Raw genomic sequence first — 25,865 nt, forward strand, 5'->3', positions numbered from 1 at the left:
AAGAGTGACTTGTCACTCATGAAGTCGTGATACACTCGAGTGGCTGTTAGAGAAAAGAGACATTTTTTTCTGGTGCTATGAGAACAATAGGCAGCAAATTACAAATATCCAGCATACTAATGTCATGCAACACCCACATACTCATATTGATCCTGCCTTCCCTTACGAAAAAAAAAAAAAGTTTATTCAAGTGTGCTATTAGTATACTTCTTTTAAACTAAAAATAGGAAAGTATGCTTTTAGTTTACTTTTTATGTACACTTCTCAGAAATCTGCTTTATGTACTCCTCAGAAATATAGTTAATATGACATTTAAGTATACTTGACTTATACTTACAAAAAGTCATAATATATTTGAGCTATACTTGTGCTCCTAGAATCCGTGTTTTCATTATTATACTGTAGAGGGCGCTAGTACACATCTTCTGCACAGAATTTCCAAAAAAAAAACACAGGGGAAGAACAAAAAAAGAAACAACAGATACTAACACATGTAATCTAACAAGATCATCTGACATGAAACAGCATCAAAACGGTAACGTTATGGAATAAAATGTCGACCGATAAAGAGGTAATAATTACAGTCAAGCTCTGGGGTGTTGATTGACATTCTGAATCCAACAGTCTTTTTTCAACTTTTTGTTCAAAATGTTATTTCTTAATTTTTTTATGAAACTTACCCACATTAAAGTGTTTAAAAAAAGAATGCATAAAGCTAGAATAAAATGTTTTTGTTTACAAGCAATATCCTGTTCTTTCTTTGGATGTTTTGTATGTTCAGATATTCATATAACAAAATATATACAAATTAAAACCTAAATAGGGACATATAGTATACTTAAAGTATGATGTAAAGTTCACTTAAAGAAAACTTATGAGTATACTTGCACTATAAAACTACTAAACTAGTAGTTTACTGAGACTATACTTCAAAGTGTACAAAGTATGTAATTAGTAAACTATCAGTATACCTATAAGTTCACTTTTAGTATAATTGCAGTACAAACTACAAACATAGAGGTAAAGTGAAAATGACGTGACATACAGCCAAGTATGGTGACCCATACTCAGAATTCATGCTCTGAATTTAACCCATCCAAAGTGCACACACATCAGTGAACACACACACTGTGAACACACACCCGGAGCAGTGGCCAGCCATTTATGCTGCAGTGCCCGGGGAGCAGTTGGGGTTTCGTTGCCTTGCTCAAGGGCACCTCAGTCGTGATATTGCCGGCCCGAGACTCGAACCCACAACCTTAGGGTTAGGAGTCAAACTCTCTAACCATTAGGCCACGACTTCCCTAGTTGTGCAAACTAGTTGTGTACTTAAAGTTTGCTACTGTTATATTTGAAGTATACTTAAAAGTATACTTTTATATACTAGAAAGTGGGCCAATTTAGTCCCAAGGAGTATTAAAACTCCACTTACAATTATACTACAAGAACACTGATATTTGTATACTTGCTACATGAAGTATACTTAAAAAATATACTTGAACTTTACTTAAGTATACATAATAAACTTGAAGTATACTACTTTTCGGTAAGGGTTTGCATTGAATCCTCATGACAGACAAGTTATAATAAACATATTTACCTTCAAATGATTATCTCTCTGCTTGAACACACAAACATGCAATTGGATAGATCCAGCAATATATCAAAGAGGGGTCTGGTGATGAAATTTCAGCTTGATGAAGAATCTCTCATGGTTGTATGTCTGGGGAAATAATACAACTGAATTTAGTCTGATGAAGAAGCCTGATACACTCCACAATCTAATGATTTAATAACAAAGTAATTATAATGTGCAAACGCAAGGTGTTTTAAAGCTCAGATTCATTTCCTTTGTTTAAATTGCTGGAGGATGCACCATTAAAACAAAACCAGAGCAGGTGACCAATTAATCATGAAGCTTCATTACAACCAAATGATAAATTCCACTGAGTGATATATTCCTCATTTGAATCATACAAAGCAAAACACATGAAAACAGAAAAGCCTTATAATATCCAAACCAAGTGTATCAATTTTGTTGAAGCAAAGCAAAATTTGAAGGAAATTATACTTTAGAAGTGAAGGACCATGTTTCATGTACCATTAGAAATGTACGGTTCAGTCCGGTATATAGCAATTTTCAGTTTATGGAGCTGGAAGATAGATGTGTCACATCTTTTCAAGTATTGTGGGGTCTGCTCGTCGATACCAATCCAACCTACCAAAAATGGCTGGATTAGAGAATCTTTCTCGGGTTCTTCAAAGGTATTCAAACCATTTTCAAGACCAGCAACTTTAAAGCCTATAACAATTGATTTGTTTGCCATGGGAGCAGACCCATTAAGACTCTTTGGGGCGTGAAATCTTTGTGAGGAATGGGTGTATCAATCAGAAACATGAAGAGATAGAAAGAAATAGAGTGTGGTTTGAGTTTAATATAGACATTGTTTGATGTACCGAACCCCTGCCGTATAAAACAAAGAAAAGAAATACTGCAACTCCACAGAGGTAGAAGACTCCTTCGCCACACTTATGAAATCTAGAAGAAGAGGTTTCCTCAGGGCTTATCAGAAGTCACTCTGGTGCAGAACGCACTTTTACTCCATCTAAAATAAGATTTGGAAATACATGTTTTCATTAAAAAATATATTTTTTAAATAATGTTTTAAAAAAGACATCCCGAGGATACATGCTCTCTATTGACTAACAAGTTGAAAAAATGACTTGTCAGGTAAAGTCATCCCTGTGACCTGGAGCTCTGAATTCTCATTCCATCCATCATGCTAAAGAAGAAATAGAGAGAATGGTGAGCACACCGAAAACAACTGAAGCTGAAAATATAATCATATTTTATTGTCTTGCTATTTATATCTGCTTTCAGTTGTGAAGGTAAAAATCTTATACTTTCCTATAGGGTATCGCTGATGTATATAAAGTGTGAATATGGTTGCTGAGTGAATATATTTTTGCAAAATGCTGTCAGCCTAATTTTAATCAGAATGACAGTATACAAAAAATAAAAAACTTCAAATTAACATAACCAAGTCAAATCAGTGGAGCATATTTGTGAATCTGTTCATTTCCATGCACCGTCTGTTCATTTCCACGAATTAGTGGAGAATTCATATAAATTTGTATGATTTGTATGAAAACAAGCAAGTTTTAGCAAAAAAGCATGAAGGTCCACCCCTAAATATAACCTTCAGTGGGCCATAAGCAGAGAATACAAAAAACATAAGAGGAAGATCATATGAATTCACCACCAATTGACCAATACATAAAATAGATACAAATTGCCATGAGAGTCTGTTGGAAAGAATCAATTCATTAGTATTAGACTTTCCCAATGAAATCAGACCTTCCAGTGCTATAAGAGACAAAGGAGTTCAATATAAACATGATTTAGCATTTGGTCATGCTAATCATTGAATGAAGTAGCTTCCCAGATAGCAATGAGTCGGCGGACCACCGGCGGCAGTAGAAGCGTCAGAATGGCGTAATCGCAAACACGTTTGACGGTGCACCGCCGGCGGCAGCCGCCTTCCTACCGCCTTCGTTCCGCGGCGGCACGCGGGCCAACCGCCGTCCCGCCGCCGTTATATCAAAGGCGACCCTTCCGCGGCCCCCGTCGGAGGCAAACGCTATTTTCGAGCGATCGGTCGCCGCTTATATATATATATATATATATATATATATATCATGCAGTTTATCAAGAATAATGATTGATCAAACCAGACAAATTTCCATTTGACTTTTTAATTCCACATTTCAAAGTACAGTAACTGTCATTGAAACATGATGTCAGATCCCTGAAATATAAATAACAGAAAAAAAAATACACACACACACACAAAAGAACATGCAGGTTTCCAATTAAATTGTTAAAAAAAAAAAAAACAGCCTTAGCTTACAAGCAAATTATAACACTTACAATAATTGTTAATAATATAAAGAGGTCAGCTCTGGGATGAAAAGAATTACCAGTAAACATAAGTAATGAGCATATCTGGTACCAAAGAATGTGCAGGACACCAAAAAAAATTCAGGTATAACATCACATTTACAAGCCATTTCTAACAATAAGATAAGTGGTAATAATTTAGAATAAAGCTCTGGAGTAGAATAGACCATTATATTGGCATTGCTGACCTGGGGTACAAGATGTCTCTTGTATCTGTGATAAACATCTTCACATACATATAAAAAATACTGAGGTAAAAAAAAAAAGTAGTAGAACAGATATAACTGCAATGCTGACCTGTGGCACAAGGATTTACAAGCTATATTTAACAATATAATAAGAGTTAAGCACTATGATAATATCCACAGTGAACAGTGTGGATTGGGGAGTGCAGTCTGACACTTCTGGCTTCTTTAGGGGTCTTGATGTTACTGACTGCAGGATAAAGAAAGGGTTCCAGTTGTCAGTGATGCTGGGGTGTCAGTAGTCAGCCTAGGTTTAAGGGGTCGGCTGTGGGTCCCTCTCAGCTGTGCGGCACCTTTTTCCGCCTTCACGGTCAGATGCTCCTTTCAGGTAACGCGTAACGTTAACCTGGACGGCTTCATCAGTGGCATCCTGTGTTGCCGGGTTCTTCCGGATGGCTCCTGTAGAAAATACAGATCTGTCATTCCATTTGAATGGCATAATGCCATACACATCTACTAAACATTTTTTTTTTTTTTTTTTTTTTTTTTTTTTTTTACATCCAACTTACTTTGAACAATGGTCTTCAGGAACATGTCTCTAAAACATGCTTTATCCCCAACTCAAGTCCAGGTTGTATTGATGGAAAGGTGATTAGAGAAGGTACTTTGAAGCATCCGCCAGACGGTTGTCTTATAGGTCCCTCCCACATTTGATTGCCAAAAAACCGAAGCTGAAAATCCAAAAAAAAGTGTTACAAATTACATTTCTCTGAAGCTTATCATACATAAATATAAAATGTGACAGGCTGTGGATTCAGACTGTAGAATATGCAGTGTACAATCTTAATTCTACTTTTTACATTACCCTATGGAGTTATAAACGAAATCAGTACACTTACAAATCGTTCCTGGAGCTCTTTATCCTGCCTCAAAACTGTTGTCAAGCAACGCCAAATCTTCCTGGGTGTCTAGGGGGAGTAACAACAGATCCCCTGGCAGGGATAACTCTCCAACAGACACATTGGCACTGAAATGTTGCAGCATAGTGTCCATTTTGTTGTCCATGCTTCGCACAACATCGGCAAACTCTCCGAGACGTCGCAGCATTAAGGTCTGATCTGCACCTACAGGGGTTAAATAAAATAATAGTCAGTCCTGGTCCCTCAACTACTAAACTATGAAATTTATATCTAGGTCTACTACATGTATAGGTGGCTCCAGTGGGAATTAAACCAACAACCACAGGTGTTGTTTTTGCAAGTTGTACCTGATTGCCCAGTGCGAGCAAACGTCTTCAAACATTGTCCCAATTTGCTTCACCTGCTCTTGAAGTGAGCCGCTGTCATCCGAAGCTACAAAATGAAAGGCATATGGTAATTTTGTACATCACGTACTCTTTCCTAAGTTTGACTTTTTTGTGCATGTTCTTACCTGCTCGTGCAGTGCTTTCCCTCAGAGCTTGGTTCTCCTCCCTAAGGGCTTGGTTCTCATCCACCACTTTTTAATTCTGGAGTCTCTGGAAATCTACATTAAAAAACAAAAACAACAAAAAAAAAAAAACACCTAAAGCAAAAACACCTAAAGGCACTATTTTCAATACTTTTAAAACACTGGACACTAAGACATAGGCCTAAAATATACCTTCATAGCTGAAAACTTCATGCTGTACACGAGATGCCAGGGGAGTCCAAGGGCCAATTACAGAGCGATGACTTTCTCCTATTGATAATCATTGACGTAAAAATATGTTTGAAGTTATTGCATACATTTAATGAATTGGACTTAAAATGGAACACTTAGTTTAGCGCAACATATTACATACCTTTAAAGCCAAAACAATTGTCCAACAGTAGGTCTCTTGTGTGAAGTTAACCAGTTATGCTCCGGTCAAGGTATCTGCAAGAAAAAAAAAAAAAAAAAAAAAAAAAAAAAAAAAAAAAAAAGATCAGCCAAACGTGGAACAGTGAAATTGTTAAAAAATAAAATGTACTCATTCAGTGTAGTGATTCAAGTGAACAGCACTGTCCTCAAAACATAAAAAGTACAGCACTTCAGATAAATAACTCATCATAATCCCCTTAAATCCTAGAAGAACAGTAGCAACAGCACGTGCTAGCTAACACTTGCTAGTCACTGTAGCTACATTGTGAACTGAACTAGCAGCATACTTTGATCTGACAAACAAAATAATTTAAACAACCATCATTCTGCTTTGATAGAAAACAACAAATAATTTAAGTTATACTTAAGTCTTTCTAGATGTAAAGCTTTGGATACCTACTGTAGCTAGTTACATTTCTACATGTAATGTAACTAGCAACATTGCTTAACCTCACTGTGTAAGTTACTGTAACAAAGGCAAAACAGCATGTGTTAGCTAACAATTGCTAGCCACTCTAGCTACTGGACTAGCAGCTACTTGTTCAGACTATTAAGGCAAGAACAAATATGACTACAGATTTTACAAAGATAAACTAAAAAAAATGTAAACATAATATTGCGTTAAGGAAACATGTACTTACTTAAACGATGGTAGTCCACAGAAACTCGCGATTGAGCGGCGAACTGATGCGAATGTGTGCTCTAGTTATGTTGTTTGGGGAGGGGCCAGGAGCTCAGTGGCTCCAGTGCGTCATCGAGCCACCGTTTTAGCTCCGCCCGAAAAAACATCCTGAACACAGCAATGGTGAAAACCTATACATTTCTAACATTTATAATGTGTTTAGATTTTTTTTTAAGACACTGTCTTAAACATTTGTACAGGTCGCAATTGCAAATTAATCCCTTATACATGTAAAAAGTCAAAAAATAAATAAATAAAATAAATCGAGGTTGGAAAAAAATGAAAGACATAAAATGACATTTCCTGGAATGGCAGAAAAACGAAATATTTCTAAATATTTCATAAATCTGCCAGTGCAGCTGTGAAACCAGAGGAGCTTTTAGATTTTAGTTTATCCTTCTTATCAGGTCAAAAACAGAGATTTTCCTGTTTATGATAGGCTATTACCATGGTTGCAAATTAATAAAAAATTTATAAAGTATAGACCTACCCAAGATTTTGGCCATGTTGCAGATGTCTTTCACTGTTCACTGATGTAGCCAGGCATTAGTGAAAAGTCTAACTTCATCAATTTATTCAGCTAAATTGTTTATACCATGAATTAAATATCTATTTTAAATCTATTTTAAATTTAAATGTCATTTCCTAAACCTTACCTTATCATGGAATCAAGAGTCAAGAATAAACCCTAATGGCTTTAAAAAAAAAAATAATAATAATAATAATAATAATATGGGATTTAATTCACATATAGGCTATTATGATTTTATAATCGCTTCAGATGTGAAAAGTAGTTAAAATGCTGTCAGTTCCACTTCCATTCTAACTCCCAACATGCTAAACATAGCCTTGGCTGCTGGTCGATTTTTGTAGAAATCCTTGTATTTTTAAAGCGGCTTGCCGCCAGCCGGCCGCGGTCCATTAGACGGAGGCAACCGCCAAAGAAAATGAAGCAGTCGGCCCGCCGGCTTTTCGCCGGCGGCATCTCGCAAGAAATAGGAGTGACGTATTTAACCTTCATAAACCATTAATGCATTCAACAAATAACAATTTCCATTCACACAAGTTAATCATCTAATATATGTACATAGGAATAGCACTGTTAAACAGCGTCAGTGCTCGGTGGGTTCTTAGACAAACCAAATCTCTGAACGATGTGATGTGAGTGTGCGGTGGAGGTGGGGGTTGCTAAAGCGATTTGATGAATCACATGTCAACATTTTCCATCTTGAATTTCAACCCATAAATCTTCTGATCTCTGTCACCAGTAATTGTTGCTTCATACCAGTGTCCCAAACCTCAGCCCCTGAACTAAAAACCCAATTACTCTTGCATGAAAGCCAGAGTAATTAGCCTTGACTGATAGGTTACCATACCATTATGCTCCAAATTAGGTCCCTATCAGACCCAATAATATATAATATTATATTTCAGACTCTACATAATGAACCCGGATGACATAACTCAGTGCATAATTAGGAGAGATAAAACTGTTAACTGATGCTAATGTACTTTTTAAGCAGCTTGGTGTTGACAAGGATTTCCTGCACAGTAAAAAGGCAACAGTTTATGAATATATTTGACGTGTGACTGACGTGCCAAAGCATCAAATACGAGGAAGATGGTTGCACCTGTATCAAAGGGCAAAGAGGACATTAGTGCTAGCAGCAGTTCTATGTTTACTAACAGCATTATGTGCTTTGGGGGCACTTAGCAAAATGAGCCCAGGCTAATGTATTCAAACGTACCCGTCTGGGACACACAAAGTCACTTTCAGACAGATAGCTTTATTAGTGCAGAATTGTAGAAAGGAGAAAATTGATTTAAATTAGGGTTAATAGAACTTGCAGAGAAATCTAAAGCAGCATCCATTTAGTGTCTTTAATTCTCCTTTCATTTTCGCTCTAATCCACCTCCTGGCCTCCAGCCACTACCCACTGACATGGAGGATAATGAGTACTGGCAGGCGTTAATTGCTCCGTCCATTTTACAAAAACCTCATCCTCCAGCCTTGACCATTAGCTCCTCTCTATGAGCGCGAGATAAGGCCTGACTGACTGCGGTTGGGGCTGACGACGTGTTAGCCACGGAGAACACAGGATTCTGTCTTTCATATATCCCTCAGGGTTTCTTTACATGGCAGATTTCAGGCTAATTAATATAATTACTAAGCCATTGACCATAAGTTAGACACAAGGCTCCCCTCTGTTAATGAAATGCACACACTGTGTGGAGGCTGAGGAGTCGGACCCGGGAACCGCGCTGCAGGAAGATGCTGCTGATGTGATTTTCTTTTTCAGTTTTTCCACACATGGGACAACATTCTGTTTGGAGTGTTCTTAAGCATCCTCATTATCACCATCTGTTTTCAAAGAAGGAAATAGTTAATTTGCAGATTATACTCTACCGTTCAAAAGTTTGTGACCAGAAAGATGTCAAGGTGTCCATAAAATATCAAGGAGAACTGTTTTCAACATTGATAATAATAAGAAATTTTTCTTGAGCACCAAATCAGCATATAAGTTTGATTTCTGAAGGATCATGTGACACTGAAGAGTGCAGTAATGGCTCTTTTTTTTCTTTTTTTAATCAAATAAATGCAGCTTTGGTTTAACATAAGAGACATCAGAAACACTACAAAATTATAACAACCCCAAACTTTTGAATGGTATATATTTTTATTTTTTTAATGTCAATAAACATACAAACAAGCTATAAACATAAACATATATATAAACATCTAAGCTGCTCTTACATTTATTTCCATTTTTAAGAGATCACTTTATCCTTCCAGTATGTTTCGAGCAAAAAGTGTTTGCTTGAATCCAGTGGGCTGTTCTCTGAGAGCAGATATAATTACTCTGGGATGTGAAGAGTAATGTGGGGGAACAATAATACAATTCTCTCAAAGGTTTTGAGGAGGCTCTCCACCATCTGCTTCAACCATATGGCTGTACTATATCAAATGAGATGTTGCTTTTGAAACACAAATATCTATACTGTTTCTTAACTAATTCTATTTGGCTTTGCAGTGTTATACCATTACCACAGATTATTCACAGAGCGAGGCCAGAGCGGCTAATCAGGAAAGTCAAATTCCCAGTGGCCCGTGCATCACTTGGGTCAGTCGAAAGCGAAGGTGATGTAATGTGATAATCAGCTATGACAATACAATAAAAACTATTGTCTACAGTATACAATAAGTACAATATAAGAAAAAAATATATTTTATTATGAGCATTGCCCAAATTGTTACAGTAGACTGTGCATGTTTTGCAGGCAGGCCTTGAGTTTTTTAAAAAATTAAAGTAATTGTTTTAAAAGACATTATTCATAGGATGAATGTTTATTTTTTATTTTTGTGTCGATTTTTTCTTGGTGTTTGCTTGTTTTCAGGATGGTTAATTTCCTCATTAAATAAATATTTTTGTATACTTTATTTATGCTTCAAATCTAATTTTTTATTGTGATTTACATCGGAACAGGCCAACTTATTTTGCTTTGGAATTCAATTCTTGCATTAGAAGGCACATTTATCCAAAGCAACTCATATCTCATGCATGCATCAGTTTATGCACTATGTAAAACTATGCTCTTATGCTGAACTCTAGTCATTGAGATCTACTTTCCTGCAGAGTTTATCTCCAACCTCTATCAAACTCATCAGCCTATAGCTTTCTAGTAATCCTGAAGACCTTCAGGACTCTGCAGGAAAGTGCTTGGATCTTAGGGGCCAGAGCTGTTTGAGCTACATGAAAACTGGTGGGCTGGTGAGCCCAGATAGCCCCTGCTGGTAGATACTGTAACTACACTATTAAAAGAGCAAAAATTAAAATAACAGTGTATTTTTACAAATAGATAAATAAATATGTAATTAAGTACAGTTCCAACCAACATGTAAATTAACATACAAATTGCAAATATTTAATTTTATGTCTTGTAGAAATGTAAAATGGGCTTACATATTTCACTGTCTGCTGCCATTTGTCATGTGATCTATCACATGACAAATAATCCTGTAATGCAGTGCCCATAAGGAAAGATGGCAGCCTCCGTAGTTCAGGAGGAGAACCCTGTCCCAACCTACTGCCATTGAGATGAATGACAATGCGTACAGATACGATTACGTTTTCTCCAGATATTATAGACCTCCTTGGCAATATTTCACCAGGAATTCTGCACTATTCTGCACGTCAAAATGACTTTACTTCAAGTGTGATTACAGAAGCATGTAAGATCATCTAAAAGTTTTGGTAGGTCTCATTGTATGTCTAACTTTAAGATGACTTTCTTTTATACATTTATTGTCCTTTTATACAATGCAATTTAGTAAGAAAAAAAAGTTCTGGAAATAAAATTTAAATCACCCCGATTTAGATGCTACAAGCTGATTTAGACAAAAAAAAAGGTAGCACTTTATTTCTTTATTTTATTTCCACTTTGAGACATTCTATAAGTACACTATAACTACAACTATAAGTAACTTTGCAACTGCATTTCAACGGTCTCATTAAATTGCAACTACATGTCATCTAACTCTCATCAGAAATTAAACTGTTCGGTTAATTTTAGTAGAATAAATTGATGCACTTGTAAAGTAACTAGTTAGTAGGATGTCTAAAGCAGACTATCAAAATTAAGTGTTACCCTTTATTAAAAACTGAAGGTGTAAACAGGCCTATCAACAGTGATTAATGTTGGCTGGTACATTATGAAACTCCCAGCACAACATTACAGCCATGTCACAGATGGAGGGGATCTTGGGGTTTGAAAGGAGTCATTGTGAAATATGTCAGATAAGAATATTTAGCACCTATCAGCAGTGTTGGACATCCTTCAAATGAGACTTCTTATCACGATGAGCTTCTTACTCAGCTTTCTGTCCTCTGCTCAGTCTGTTAGATTGAAACTCAGTTGCTGATGAGGCTCCTTTTGAAGCTCATCTCAATTTGAATTTCATGTCTAAATCGTGCAGTCTTAATCAAAGCTGTGCTTTATAAGACACATCAGTGTCTGGACAAAGCAGGAATCAGTGGCCGGCAGTTAATGTTCAAGTCTCTTCTGATCCCCTCAGAGGTCAGTCAAAATAACACCCCAGGCTTTCAAATTTCATAAAAGCAACCTATTGTTTAAAAGATGAGAATATTAAGATGAGAATGAATACTTACATTACAGACAGAGATTTTTAATAACCTCTCCAGATAAGTGATGGATATTTTGGTTGCAATAATTGGTTGTTTCTCTCCTTTCTTGATAAAGAACTTGTGGATTACTTGTTTATACATGTATTAATGTTTTCATGCTTATATTGTATATCTCATCTCAGTCACATGCCCTTTATAGTTATCTAGTGACCCAAATGATGATATCAAAACAAATGAGGGGCATTTCCTATTATGAGCACATCATCTTTGACAGTAATCTATCCCCTTTTCCTTGGCTACTAAAAACCAAGGCCCACTGTGGCCTTATTGACAGTAGTGTAAATGAGTTATAGATCCATTTCCTCTCTCTGCACAAGATCACTGCCAGGTAATTGGGAGGCCAGATCATAAAGAAAGAAAGGAAGAAAAATCATTGGCTCTTGCAAACCGGACAGCTCTGTCCCTTCCCCCTTCATCTCTGAGAGTAATATAGATATTATTTCAGCCTCTGCCCCATTTTCCTTTCAATGAAATTATGATGTACTCCACCCAGTGATACAATGTAAAGGGGGGAATTGGATGCAATATGAAAGCTTTATTGATGTAGGCAATTACTGTTTGGGAGCTACTCTAGGTCAGGTAGAGAAGGGATGGGGAGTGTCTCTTTTTACTCAAAGGAACCTGGGACCAGGAGGGGAAGATAAATAATGTAGGCCTACATAATATCTGATGGATACACAATGGAGATATCTCCAAGGCCCGTACACATCCTTTACATTCTTTAACAGGAATGGTTAAACCTTTAAACAGTTCAAACTCTCTGTGGCTTAAAACACCCTTTTCATACTCTCACTAGTTTATTTTGACAGAATTCAGTCATTTTTGCTCTTTTAAGAAATAAAAATTGTCTCCAAAGTGTTGTTTCCACCACATCTTAAGTGATTCAGTAGAAATATTTTCAGTAAAAAATGTTGTAATAAAATGACCAATGTCTTTTGTCAAGCAAAGGCTAAATTTAGCTAGCATATGGATCGATTTACGTATTTATTTATTTACATTTTTGACAAAAAATATTGTTCACAAGTGATATTAACTTAAAATTTCACAATTCATCTCAGGTTCTTTACTGACACAGCTGTGTCGTTGGTAAATCAGTATGAAAAAATCTTTATAGAAGTAAAATTGTTTGTTGTGGTGGAAATTATGCCACAAATGAGGGACAATAATTTTTTTTTTTATTGTATATAAAGCATTTTCACACAATAAATATTGAAATGGTATGTTTATTTCATGTCTAATATACTTGTATTACTTAATCATGAAATTATTTATTTTTTTATTATAGATCTTCATATTTTAAGATTGGACCAATAAGGAAAAATAAGTCAACTTTTATATGATTTTCACAGAACAAAAATAAAATGTATTATTCTGTTAGATTTTTGGCCAATTGACCATTTCAATGGACATTTTACATCTAATTGTAGCAGTTTTATTAGTAACTGGAAACAAATAGAACATTTAATGATGTCATTACTCAAAACTAGCCCTACAGTGCACACTAACCTTGAATATGTTTATTAGCTTACATTCACATAAAATGCATTTTACGGGAGGTGTGGAAAGTGAAAATGTATGCTGGAAGCCATTATTCTTTTTCATATATTTCTCTGAAATGAGCTCCATGGCATTTGCCTGTGAACGTGTTGAAGGACCCATGCTGCATTCTCTGATGGCTGATCTAATATTGTAGGGGGAAAGTGAGCCTGCAGGGCCAGAACTAACAGACAGAGGTTCAACTCCCACATGTAATGAGAAGAGACCAGTGTGTGTGTGTGGATATCTGTTACGGAGTGTCTATTTACACTAAGTGCAAATAGCCCGCCTTGTTGGCAGAGGCTATTTACACTAACTCCGCCCACCAACGTGTGATGCAGCTAGTCAACATTACAAAAGACAGTCAGCAGTCGTCAGCTCCAGTGGCGCAAATGGTAAAACCTGTGTTGTACTCATTTTGACGCGATCGACCCAAGTTCGACCCAAACTTTTTTCTTTCTCCCTTTTCAAATTTCAAATCACATCAGAAAAGCATTTATTTTCAATGAAAGTTGAAAATAAAGTACCGGGTAGGGTTAGGGTAGGTGTAGGGAGGCCTTTATTGTCCCAATAAGGTGGCATCCATTTAATAATTTGAATTAAAATTAAGATTTACACTCAATAAGTTATTATTGCATACTGCTTTATAATGTACTACAATACAGAGGTGCAGATAATTGCCACTATTTGCAATAAGTAGAATACATAGCAGAAAATCCTGCTATTTTAAAATAGTTTAAATAGAATCTATAGCTATCTGCACTTAGTGTAAATAGCATATCACAAAAAATTATGCTATTTGCACTTACGTAGTATAAATAGCATTCATCGCTATTTGTACTTTGTGTAAATAGCATCCATCACTATTTGCACTTAGTTTAAATAGCATCTATTGTTAAGAAAATATGCTATTGTCACTTCGTGTAAATAGCATCTAATTGCTATTTACACTTAGTGTAAATAACCTCTATCGCTACTTACACTTAGTGCAAATAGCCGCTGCCTATCTGTTACAATGCTCTAATTGGATGTTTGATATACCCTGACCCACTGACAAAGCACACCTCTGCAGGTGAAGAGCACAGGAGGTGCTGCAGCAACATGCTAGACTAAAGTTAAAAGGTCTTGTTGAACAAAGGTGGAGATGTTGGGCCATTTTTTTCCAGCTGCCACATGAGGTCATCTTCTAATTGGATTTCTCCTGGGAAATTCTGCTCTCAGATTGCTGCTGCAGACAGTGTGACCTTTTTGGTCTTAACAATTTTCATTGTTCTTTCATTGACAAGGGAAGGTGCTTAATTCACATACACAGGCATGAGGTAAATTGCTCCTTTGTTCCACGTGCTCTATGGAAGAATATGAAACCTATTCTCCACCTTAGATGTTTGAGTTGAAATGAAGAATGGAGGGATTAACTTCAACATGAAAAGCTGGTACTAAGTAATAGTTTTTCAGGTTTGCTGTTCAGGCAAACTATTGCTGTTGAACAGTGTGAGTTGTCACAAAAAGGCAATTCTTTTCATGAACTAAATAAAACAATTAATTTTAGCAGTGAATATTTACTACTATCCAATTTTAATAATAATTTAAAATATACAACACTAAGTTCCAATCCTCACATCTTCAATCTGCATCAGTTGTGGGGATTTTCAGTGACTTTCTGCAGGTTACATCTTCATTAATGTCATTAAATAATTCACTCAATTGATTTGTTCAGAAAACTGAATCATTCGGGAGTGAATGGCTGTTGGTTGGAGATGCATAATGACTCTGATTTGGCTCTATTATGTAAATATAGTGCTTTAAATACAGCACTATTATGCATAAATTGTAAGTTACTATATACGTTTTGTTTATTGAACTTTTATGTAAAGAAATATTATATAATATTGTATGTTAATTGTAAGTATTTTTTATGTGTTGCTACCATAGATATCCAATTAACACCACTTAATAATAAAAAAAAAAAAAAAAAAAAAAAATAACTGCAACTTTTTATCTCGCAATACTTTGTTCTCGCAAATGTGAGTTTATATCATTCTCAATTCTGAGAAGAAAAGTCAGAACTGTGAGAAAAAAATTCACAATTATTTTTATTTTCCATTCAGTGGCGGAAACAGGCTTCAATAAATATCTATTATGTCTTTGGTTGCTATACGTCAACTGTGTTTTCATTATTGCCCAAGGCAAACTTCTCCTAAGGGAGACAACAAAGTTTTTAAAAAATAATACTAAATAAATAAATAATTGTGCTGTTTGATTCTGCTTGTGTTACACAATATTGTACATGTGCGTCAACTTGAGTCTTTTGTTCTATTTAAAGAACATTGTAGTATTCAAACAATTCAAAATTGAAGGTCAAGGCATCATATTTCAAATAATTAAACAAAATATTCAATAACACGTTATATATTCAAATAATATTAAATTCTATAATATATAACAATATATTTTTCTAATACAAATGCCTTTTAAATTCTTATGTCAGCAGCAGCAAAGCAAAAGGACACAACATGACATTGGGTTTCTCGTGACACTTGATAAGGCAACGTGAGGACACAGAATCACAATCGCTCTTCAATAAAGCTTTTGTTCTGTTGGAGACTAGCAACGCTCCTGTTTACCCTCAGGGGAAGTCCCTCACACTTCAGCAGAGAGGTCAGTCTACTTTACACTGAAGGAAAGCTCAACCTTCATGAAATCTAGCTCTGTCCCCTAATAGTCATGCCAGGACCTGCCCATTAAAGCAAAGCAGTATATGTAACATGCATACATTTACATACTATATTCATTGTGCTTTCAACATGCTCTCAATTTTTAGACCCTTTGCTCTTTATACACACAGTCTCTTTGACAGACTGACAACAGATATGTCTTCCAGCCCACAAGCCCGCTCTCAGACCTCACAGTGCCAGAATAAGCATTTTGTCTTCAGACTTCTACAAGAAACTATTTTTAAGCTGGTAATTGGCAAATGCACAAAACCACTTAAATACATGTGAGCCTATTAGGATCCTGTTTAAAGTGGCAAAAACATTAAAACGTCTAGCTTCTCTCAAGCAAGACATTTCACACCCATTTAAACAATGCTAATAACAGATTCACTGTATAAAGAGAGTTAAATAAATACACAGCTCTCATTTAGCAGAATCGTTTTTATGAGGTGATGAGGCATGTGCTGTGAAATATGTTAAAAATAATGCTAAAGCAAGGAAAAAGGTAATCAAGATCTGCAGAGCACAGCCGTTTTAGTGTACGGCAGCTGCATGCTGAGGGTGTGAGTATTTCACTGGTTTTCTGTTGCTGTGTCTGGCACAGGGTATTGTACTTCATGTAGTGATGTTCTAAATAACTGAACTGTGAGTTAAGTCACCATGACCTGACAGCTTGCTTGACCTAACTCAGGCAGAACAGCTCTGCCAATGCCCTGTAACCTCGTGTTTATGCAGGTGTTTGAATCTTGCCTCTTAACAATACAGCATGGTGACATTTTGCAGGGAGACAGCCCTGGTAATAAAGGTCTTAGCAAGCACTGCTACCTGCCACAGCCAAGTGTCTACTAACTCATAACTGCTAAAAGATATCCTGCCGAGTCAGCACTCACATAATTGCAGGGGAGCTGTGAGTGGTACGATTGTGGAGAGAAGGAAACAGCAGACAGCAGAGAGAAAGTTCGGGAAAAACTTTGAGTTCATGCAATCAATTATAATGGCTATACATCAATACAACTGTACATTCAAAGCCTGACAAAATTTTAATGATGGGAGTCAGACATGAATGTCAAGAGTTTGAAATTGTTGTGATTACTATTATACACCACACATTTTCAATGAATAATTTCTCAATATATTTGACTTCTAGTGAAGAGATGACAGAATAAAAAACAGACTGACATTATTTATTTATTTATTAATGTTTTGAATTAGTATTTATATATTTTTTTGTTTAAGGTTGATTAATTTTGCTATGCACTTTTGTCATTTTTATTATTTTTTTCCCCAAATATTTCTATTTAACTTAAATTATTTTCATTTCAGCTAAAATTCAGTTAAAGGTGACATATCAAGAAAATCGGACTTTAAGTGTTATAATCAGGTCCTTTGGTGCATCTACCAACCAAGGAAACATTAAAGGAAAGATTAACCCAGTAACTTTGTTTTAGTAAGACTTTTTCAGCAAGCGTCTGAAAAAACGAGTGCGTCCGATTTCGCTCCCTTGGTGATATGGCAAAGGCATCTCATTCTTATATTACCGCCCCTTAATTTGTAAGTTTCCACCCATGGCACCCTTCATTTTGATTTTGCAAGTGACAACGGTGTACCAGTCCTAATGCCATTGTGAAAGTTTGAGCAAAACATGCTAACTGTTCTGCCTTTGGCTGCACAGATGAGAACAGAACACTATTTAGAGTCCCGGCCTCAGAGGAGACAACAGAGCAGTGATTTATTGATTTATTTACTGTATATTGCTGCTGCCACACAGATCTAAAATAAACATGAGATTTATTTCCCAGCTGTTTACCTTCACAGACATAACCGACTGTTTTTGTAAGTCATGTGTGTTTTTAACCTAAACTTGTGTGTGAATGAGAACTTAGTTTAGTAGCCTACTCACATGCTGTGACAGCCACTTTCCGTATGTGTGAACTCAGAAAACCGTATATCAGAAGTTTAAACTCATATGGTTTAAAATGCATGATTTCAGCGTGATAAACATGATAATCAGAACCAAAACTGATGTTTTTTTAACAGGTACGAGCTGTAATGGGGCAGCTCTATTCCGGAAAAGGGGGCAGGGAGCAGCAGCTCATCTGCATTTAAAGACACAGGCCCGAAAAACAGCTTCCACTTAAAATAAGGCATTTTCAAAATGATATAATAAATTATCTGTGGGGTGTTTTGAGCTGAAACTTCACAGACACATTCTGGGGACACCAGAGACTCGCATTTCGAAATTCGCAACCCTGTTACTGTAATTACTTCATTTTTTTTCTTCAGTTTCAGGCCCTGTTTTGTACCCCATTCGTGGAAAGTGCTGGCTGTAGACTTAAGGGAGCAACCTTCTGACCACTGGTGATCACTGACTCATCACAAGGTTAAAATAGCAGGTGGTGGTGGAAAAGAAGGTGTGTGGCCCACATGCTACAGCCACGTTCAGACAGGAAGCTCTGCACTCTAATAATCTGCTCCGGCACATCAAATAATTCCATTCAATAATACATATGAATCTTCAACAGAATGATAAGCTGAAGGTAAGGGAGATCTTATCAGTCCAAGCAGATGTGTGATCTTGTTCACACAAGTAGGATTTGCTAATTTAAGTGCTAATGACAACAACGCTCCTTCAAATTAACCATGAGATATGCAAATTAATTCTCAGATGCAAAGGTAATATTCTTAATCTCGGCTGAATAAATCCTACATTTATTAAAATCATCCAGCTGAGTTCATTCGCTTAGCGATGCTAGTCTACGACAACAAAAACAAAACTCTTTGGCTGTCATTTGCAGCTTGAATATATATATATATATATATATAGGATTTGAGCAAAATAACAAACAGTGTGGCACAGATGACTGTTATTTGGACAGGCCAAGGGGGTTGTTACTATAATCAGTGCTGACCAGTCATCCTTAGGGACACACATTAAAACCCACACACTGGAATAAACACAAGCCTAACGAAATCATTTGAGCAGCTAGAAAGCTTCACTGTCAAACCTCACACTCATTAAAACCATCCGCGCAGAGCTAATTATAGTGTTATAACGGGGCTGTAGTGTGCAACTTATTTCTCTGGTTCATCCACTCAAGACATAAACATTGCATGCTTTGGTTTTGTGACCTCTCACTTATCGACGTTCGCTTAAACAAACATATAGACCAAATAGGTGTAATTGCAAAATGTTGCTATAAATAAAAAAGTTGAGGACAGAAGAGAAACAGAGTGGGGGGCAGTGTGAGAATGCAGGGACAGGCAGATCTTTCATAATGTTACTGCTCTGGCCTATTTAAGTCTTGTGTGTAACCACATATCTGCTGGCACCAGAGTACAGTCTCTTCATGAGTAAACTGTTTACCTCTTCTGCTAATCACCGTATTTCTAGCTATCATAAGACACTGTTTGTTTACTGTAGATGACGGTGCATATGAAAGTTAAACAAAAATGACCTGTTTTTTTTTTCTTTTTCATTTTTTCTTTCTAATTTAAATGGAGTGCTATTTCAGTAAATCAGTTTGAAATCTAAAATAACATACTTAGATTTTACTACTTAAAGGGATACTTACCCCCATGTCGTTCCAAACCTGTAAAAGCTCCGTTCGTCTTCGGAACACAATTTAAGATATTTTAGATGAAAACTGTGAGACCTGTAACTGTCCCATAGACTGCCAAGTAAAATACACTGTCAAGGTCCATAAAAGGTATGAAAGTCGTCATCAGAATACTCCATCTGCCATAATGTTGTACTCATAATATGAATAATAAATGAATACCGTAGAAACAAATTAAGTTTTTGGTGAGTTTTGTGAGGTCATGTGGAAAAGTGAGCACTTTCCTTACACTGAAATGTCTCTTTAATGCTAATGTAAAGATAAAGTCAATCCCTTTACACCTCCTCACTGTTCTCTTCTGATCACATAGGTGTCATTTAAAGCATATTGACTACTCTAAATTAATTTCAAACCCTCGCTCTATCGCCATCCAAGCAAATTGTAGCATAAATCTCTGACTAAATAATGAATAGACATGTCAGCCAATGCTTTCATGCCCTCACGCTATCTGTATCTGTATCTCTATCTTCAGCATAATCCCCTATCTCTGTCCACAGAACTGTATCTAATGGTCCACCCTGATACCTTGCAGAGACATACAGGAGTGGTCATAAATCTATTCAGGCTTATTTACAGCCTTTGCTGTAGTCAGCGCTTTGAAAGGAACAAATCCTCAGAGTTGCCTTTGCCATCTGTAGAGCTCTATAGCCAGTGCCATTCTGCTGGCCTGCTCAACAGGGAGAGATGTGACAGAGATGGAAACAGTGTTGACACGAGCTGTGCATTCTGGTATAAATGGCTTGACACCTTTGCTTTCTATACAACACACAGGTGAATGACACAAGCATACAACCAACAGACAATGCTCTGGTTTTGGAGTATTGTCACAAAATACTGCAAGGAAAACTCCTTCTGCAAACAATCAGCCTTTCATTGACATCTCTGACAGTTCTCGTCTAAAATGTGACGTTTGACCTAATAAATTATAATTAAGTAATTAGTGCTGTCTACATTTTTTCTGTGATATACTGAACCTGTCCTTTGTATTAGGAGACACATGTTCATTTCATGATCAGATCAAAGTGAATTTTAATGGCATATTTTATTTAATTATTTTGATTGTTCTGGTATTGTTCCATTATTATGCCTAGGCTTGTGTCTGCAGTACACATTATTTAAATTGCTATTGGGAGCGTTACAGTTTGGAATTGTGGAATTCACTGTTGTTGGTCATTTGGACTTAAGATTTAGAGTATGGTTCTCAACCAAGGGTCGGGACCCACTAGGGGCCACAGCAAACTTCCAAGGAGACCTTAAAATGATTTAAAATAAGACAAAGCAGGCTTTAAAATGAACTAAAAACAGCTAAAAATCAAGTTGTAAGCTGGCATCATATTTATTAATTTAATTGTTCCCTTTAATTGTTGTCATTTTAATATATATATATATATATATATATATATATATATATATATATATATATATACATACAGTATAGTGATATATATATATATATATATATATATATATATATATATATATATATATATATATATATATTCTTTTTGAACAACATCATAAAGGCATTCATAACTGAAAGATTTCCTTAAAAAACCCTGAGATTACACTTCTATACAACATACCACATAATAAAATAAAGATAAAACAAAAAGAAAAAAACCTAAATAAATAAATAAATACAAAGAAGACGAAAAAGTAGGAGGCTTTTATGTTATAAAACCAAAATCCTAAAGAATAATACCTTGCTTCGGGACTTTTCAACCCTCTTAATGCCTCCAGATATACAGTACAGGTCAAAAGTTTGGAAACATTACTATTTTCAATGTTTTGGAAAGAAGTTTCTTCTGCTCATCAAGCCTGCATTTATTTGATCAAAAATACAGAAAAAATGTAATATTGTGATATATTATTACAATTTTAAAATAATTGTTTTTAAATTTATTATACTTTAAATTATCATTTATTTCTGTGATGCAAAGCTGAATTTTTAGGATCATTATCACATAATCCTTTAGAAATCATTCTAATATGATGATTCATTATCAAAGTTGGAAACAGTTCTGCTGCTTAATATTTTTTCAGAACATGTGATACTTTTTTAGGATACTTTGATGAATAAAAAGTAAAAAAGAAAAAGAAAAAGAAGCTATGTTTTTAAAATATAAATATTTTGTAATAACAATATACACTACTGGTCAGTAATTTGGGGCTAGTAATTATTTTTTTCTTTCTTTTTTTTTAATAAAATCAATACTTTTATTCAGCAAGGATGTGTTAAATTGATAAAAAGTTATAGTAAAGAAAATATATTATTAGAATATATATTATTAGATTTTTTTATTTTTATTTTGAATAAATGCAGTTCTTTCTAACCTTTTATTCATCAAATATATTAGACAGCAGAACTGTTTCCAACACTCATAATAAATCAGAATATCAGAATGATTTCTAAATGATCATGTGATAGACTGGATGTTACATGTGACAAGGCTGGAGTAACGATGCTGAAAATTCAGCTTTGCCTCACAGGAATAATTTTTTTTTTTTAAAGTATATTCAAATAGAAAACTATTATTTTAAGTTGTAATAATATTTCACAATATTACTGTTTTTTCTGTATTTTTGATCAAATAAATGCAGGCTTGAGCAGAAGAGACTTCTTTCAAAAACATTAAAAATAGTAATGTTTCCAAACTTTTGACCTGTACTGTATTACAAATCCCTTTTTAAAAGCCACTAATCGTGGAGGAATTTTGAAAAATGTACATTTATGAATGTAAAATTTCAGCAAAAGCAAACCAGATGGGTGTCAGTTTTCTATCAGCTGTGACATAAATCTGCGTGTTTTTATATTTTATTCAAGGCCTTTTTTTTTACCTTTATAGAGGGAATTTTCCCACTAATCTTATTAATACTTTCATTTCAAATTCTGATCTATAAAATCAATTATAATAATGTGATTATCTATACGTTATCAAATTAAATCAATGGCACTGAAAAATACAACTGCATCAAATAATATTATGAGATTATTTTTAATATTTTTGAATATACTGTACAAAAAAGAAATGATGGTGGAAAATATACTTTTCAACGAAATTAAAACTCCAGTAGGTAGTGAGCGTTTAACGAGTGAGTCATTGAGTCGTTCATTCAAACAATTCGTTCAATCGGCAGATTCATCAGATGTTTATGTATGGGCTAATGAAACTTTGACAAAACCGATTCGTTCAAAACACGGAATCAATCAACAATGAATCGTCTGGTTGCTGTGAGATGCGCTGTTTCCACCTAAAATGTAAGTGACCTAATATTATAGTATTTGCTTATTTAACTGTTTATAGCACTATAAAGCAGTGCAAATGGTGAAAACGTTGTGTGATGTTGCCTAACTGTATTTTAAATATAAAAACTTTCTTAGTGTTGCACGTTTTGATTTTTCCTGGAGAGGCTTCGTGAGCCTCAGCTCCACACCGCAACCAAAGAAATTACCGCACACTGAACAAAACTTTGGTGTTTCAGCGATGACTCATCTGAACGCCTCTGATTGGCCATTGCATTCATAAGCTCAACAGAATTGTATGTGATTGGTTATAAAGCGCAACGCTGTAAAACACGTAAAAGGAAATATCATGCAACACTTTTCATTTTATTTTCATCTTCACTTTATTTCCTGACATGCATAATAGATTTAGTTTAATTGCACAGGAGCACATTTGTCCAGTTTGGTGGCATTTGCCCCAAGCCCCCGTAGGGAAGGTTAAGCCTTGCCCAGCCTTATACACAATCTACCTATGCACCCACCCCAAAAATGTCATAATTTACTCACCCTATAAAGGAAAAAGTACACAAAAAACAAAAAAACAAAAACAAAGAAGTAGTCCACACAGCTTATGCAATATATTCCAAGTCTTCTGAACTTACTCAATTACTAGATTTTTAGGCTCTACTGTTAGTGTTATCTGTATGCACCGGGGGTCTGAGAGTAACGCAATTTCGATTCTCTGTATGTATGTACTGTACATGTGAAAGAATTGACAATAAAGCAGACTTGACTTGACTTGACTTGACAATGGCGTGTTCATGAAATGTTTGATTTGTGAGCCAATCAGGAATCAGGTGATTTAGTTCATAAAGCCCCCCTCTGAATGATTTGTTCTTAAATTAGTCATCCTTAACTTTTGTGTTTCACAGCAGTCTGGTTTGTATTGACAGATTGGCTAAGTGAGTAAACAATGTTTTTTTTTTTTTTTTTATCCCTTCAGTGAGTGATCCTTATTTCTTAACCTATGTTAGTACAACATATTGTACAAACTGTACACAAAGATGAACCCACTGACACTTTTAAAGCATAGGCTATAATTTTACCTGTTTGTATAGGCCTATGACTTCCTCTTGCAGTAGCCTGTCAACTATTCCATGGCATGTGACTAGAAAAAGTCCATAAATTTACCACCAAAATTAGGTGGTAGAGAGTGGTTAGGGCGTGCGTGTTAAGTCCATCTTAAAAAGTCATTTCAGACAATAATGGGTAGTAGTGTGTGTTCAGACGCCCTCTTCTTGCACAATTTGACGCTGCAGAAAGAAGCGAGCCTGGGCTGTCTGTCCTGTTTTCAAGCTCAGCCAATCCTCTCTATGCGAGGGGCTTCAGCATCATGATATTTAACACACCCACCCTGAACGTCCGACAGAGGTATTTCCTCAAGCGCCTGTCAAAGGGTGAGCATCACCTGAGCTGGATGTTCATCAAGAAACGCTGAAACTTTCTCCAAAGATCACATTTGTCAACGGAAGGAGGTGCGATGCCACACTTTCTCGAGACCTGCCAGGACTGCCATAAGTCTCATCGCTTTCAACGACTGAACAGCTTCGATTTGTACCGGATAAGAAGAGCGAATGAACTTGTGCAGATGTGAAAGAGATCTCGCGCGTTGTGTGAATAGCGACAGATGTTTTCACCGTACACTGAGATGGACCGCGGCATCGCGAACACGCACTTTTGTGGATAATTTCTCTGACGGGGTTTGACTTAATTATAGGCTATTTCGCAAATATCTACAGCTATTAAATGTTAAAATACACTATGAGTGATTGTGTCGGAGATTGCTCTCACGTCTCATCCACTGACTGCACGGGAGGAATTTAATCGCGAGCGCACGTAAATAACGGGATTATTGTTTCGCATGGATGTGGATGAGCGCTTTACTAAATAAACCCTCCTTTCTGCCCTTAAACTGGCAAATGAAAACGAAAACGTTCCATGTGTTCTTCTCATAAAATTGGGAGTCCGTGTTTTTCATACTGTTGGCGATGTAGTGCGCTTGCTCACTTTTATCCCTGCCATTCCAAACAAGTCTTTTCTCGAACAGGAGACCCTGAAGATGATCCTCTTTAGAAAATTCCGCGTCTTGATTCTGATGGTGTTTCTTATAGCCTGCTCTATGCACATTATGATAGACTTGTTACCGAAGCTGGAGAGACGGAGCAGTAGCGCGTGCTCGTGCTCACACACACCCAGCGAAGAGCCGCAGAACTGGGCTAAGCATCGAGCCAAGCCGGGATCAGAGTCCGGCTGGCCTAATAAACACACACTCAGAATACTTCAAGACTTCAGCAACGAGCCGAGCTCAAACCTGTCCTCTCACTCGCTGGAAAAGATCACTGTTGGGGAGAGATCCGAAGCTCTGAAAAGATTTGAGCAGTTGACAGGTGACGAGAAGAGGCACGCGACGCGGGACTCTACCTTGAAGAACGCAGTTATCAAGGGTTCGAGGCTCACTGCGCTATTTGAGCATCCTTTATACACCAGGCCGTTGCCAACTTTAACAGACGAAGACACTTTGTTCAATGTCAACACTGATATAAGATTTGACCCTAAAGCTGCAGAGAACCCAGAGTGGTAGGTTGAGAATCTCATTTTTTTCTCTGTCAAACATTAAAACACCCGCAAGATTCCTAAGACTCCTTACAAATAATCATGTTTTCCCCAAATAATGTTGATTTCCCAATGATGATGATGATAATAATAATTGAAAAAGTAAGATAAAAGTGTGAAAAATATAGTATTTGATATTATTACTACAAATATTAATAATAATTTTATTATTATTATGCATTTGTTCTT

The 25,865-nt window shown here is 36.0% G+C and overlaps 1 protein-coding gene and 2 long non-coding RNA genes across 3 annotated transcripts in view; 1 reads left to right on the top strand and 2 right to left on the bottom strand.

The window, feature by feature from the left end:
- Positions 1 to 3,740: 3,740 nt before the first annotated feature.
- Positions 3,741 to 5,644, bottom strand: LOC122146985. The gene is made up of 5 exons (XR_006161333.1): positions 5,578 to 5,644; positions 5,414 to 5,498; positions 5,046 to 5,270; positions 4,716 to 4,877; positions 3,741 to 4,605 (listed from the first exon to the last, which is right to left on the bottom strand). It is a non-coding gene; the product is annotated as an uncharacterized LOC122146985 (long non-coding RNA).
- LOC109110347 lies at positions 5,644 to 6,823 on the bottom strand. Its single transcript, XR_006161334.1, has 4 exons — positions 6,669 to 6,823; positions 5,969 to 6,042; positions 5,788 to 5,865; positions 5,644 to 5,670 (listed from the first exon to the last, which is right to left on the bottom strand). It is a non-coding gene; the product is annotated as an uncharacterized LOC109110347 (long non-coding RNA).
- A 17,509-nt stretch (positions 6,824 to 24,332) lies between these two features.
- LOC109066620 (extracellular serine/threonine protein kinase FAM20C-like) overlaps positions 24,333 to 25,865 on the top strand; it is a 43,412-nt gene continuing 41,879 nt past the window's right edge. Inside the window, exon 1 of the mRNA XM_042767461.1 lies at positions 24,333 to 25,640. Within this exon, the coding sequence (XP_042623395.1) occupies positions 25,123 to 25,640 (518 nt within the window). The 5' untranslated portion in view covers positions 24,333 to 25,122. The remainder of the gene's footprint in view (positions 25,641 to 25,865) is intronic.

This window comes from Cyprinus carpio, chromosome A12 (genome assembly GCF_018340385.1).
Source record: "Cyprinus carpio isolate SPL01 chromosome A12, ASM1834038v1, whole genome shotgun sequence".
Lineage (NCBI taxonomy): Eukaryota > Metazoa > Chordata > Actinopteri > Cypriniformes > Cyprinidae > Cyprinus > Cyprinus carpio.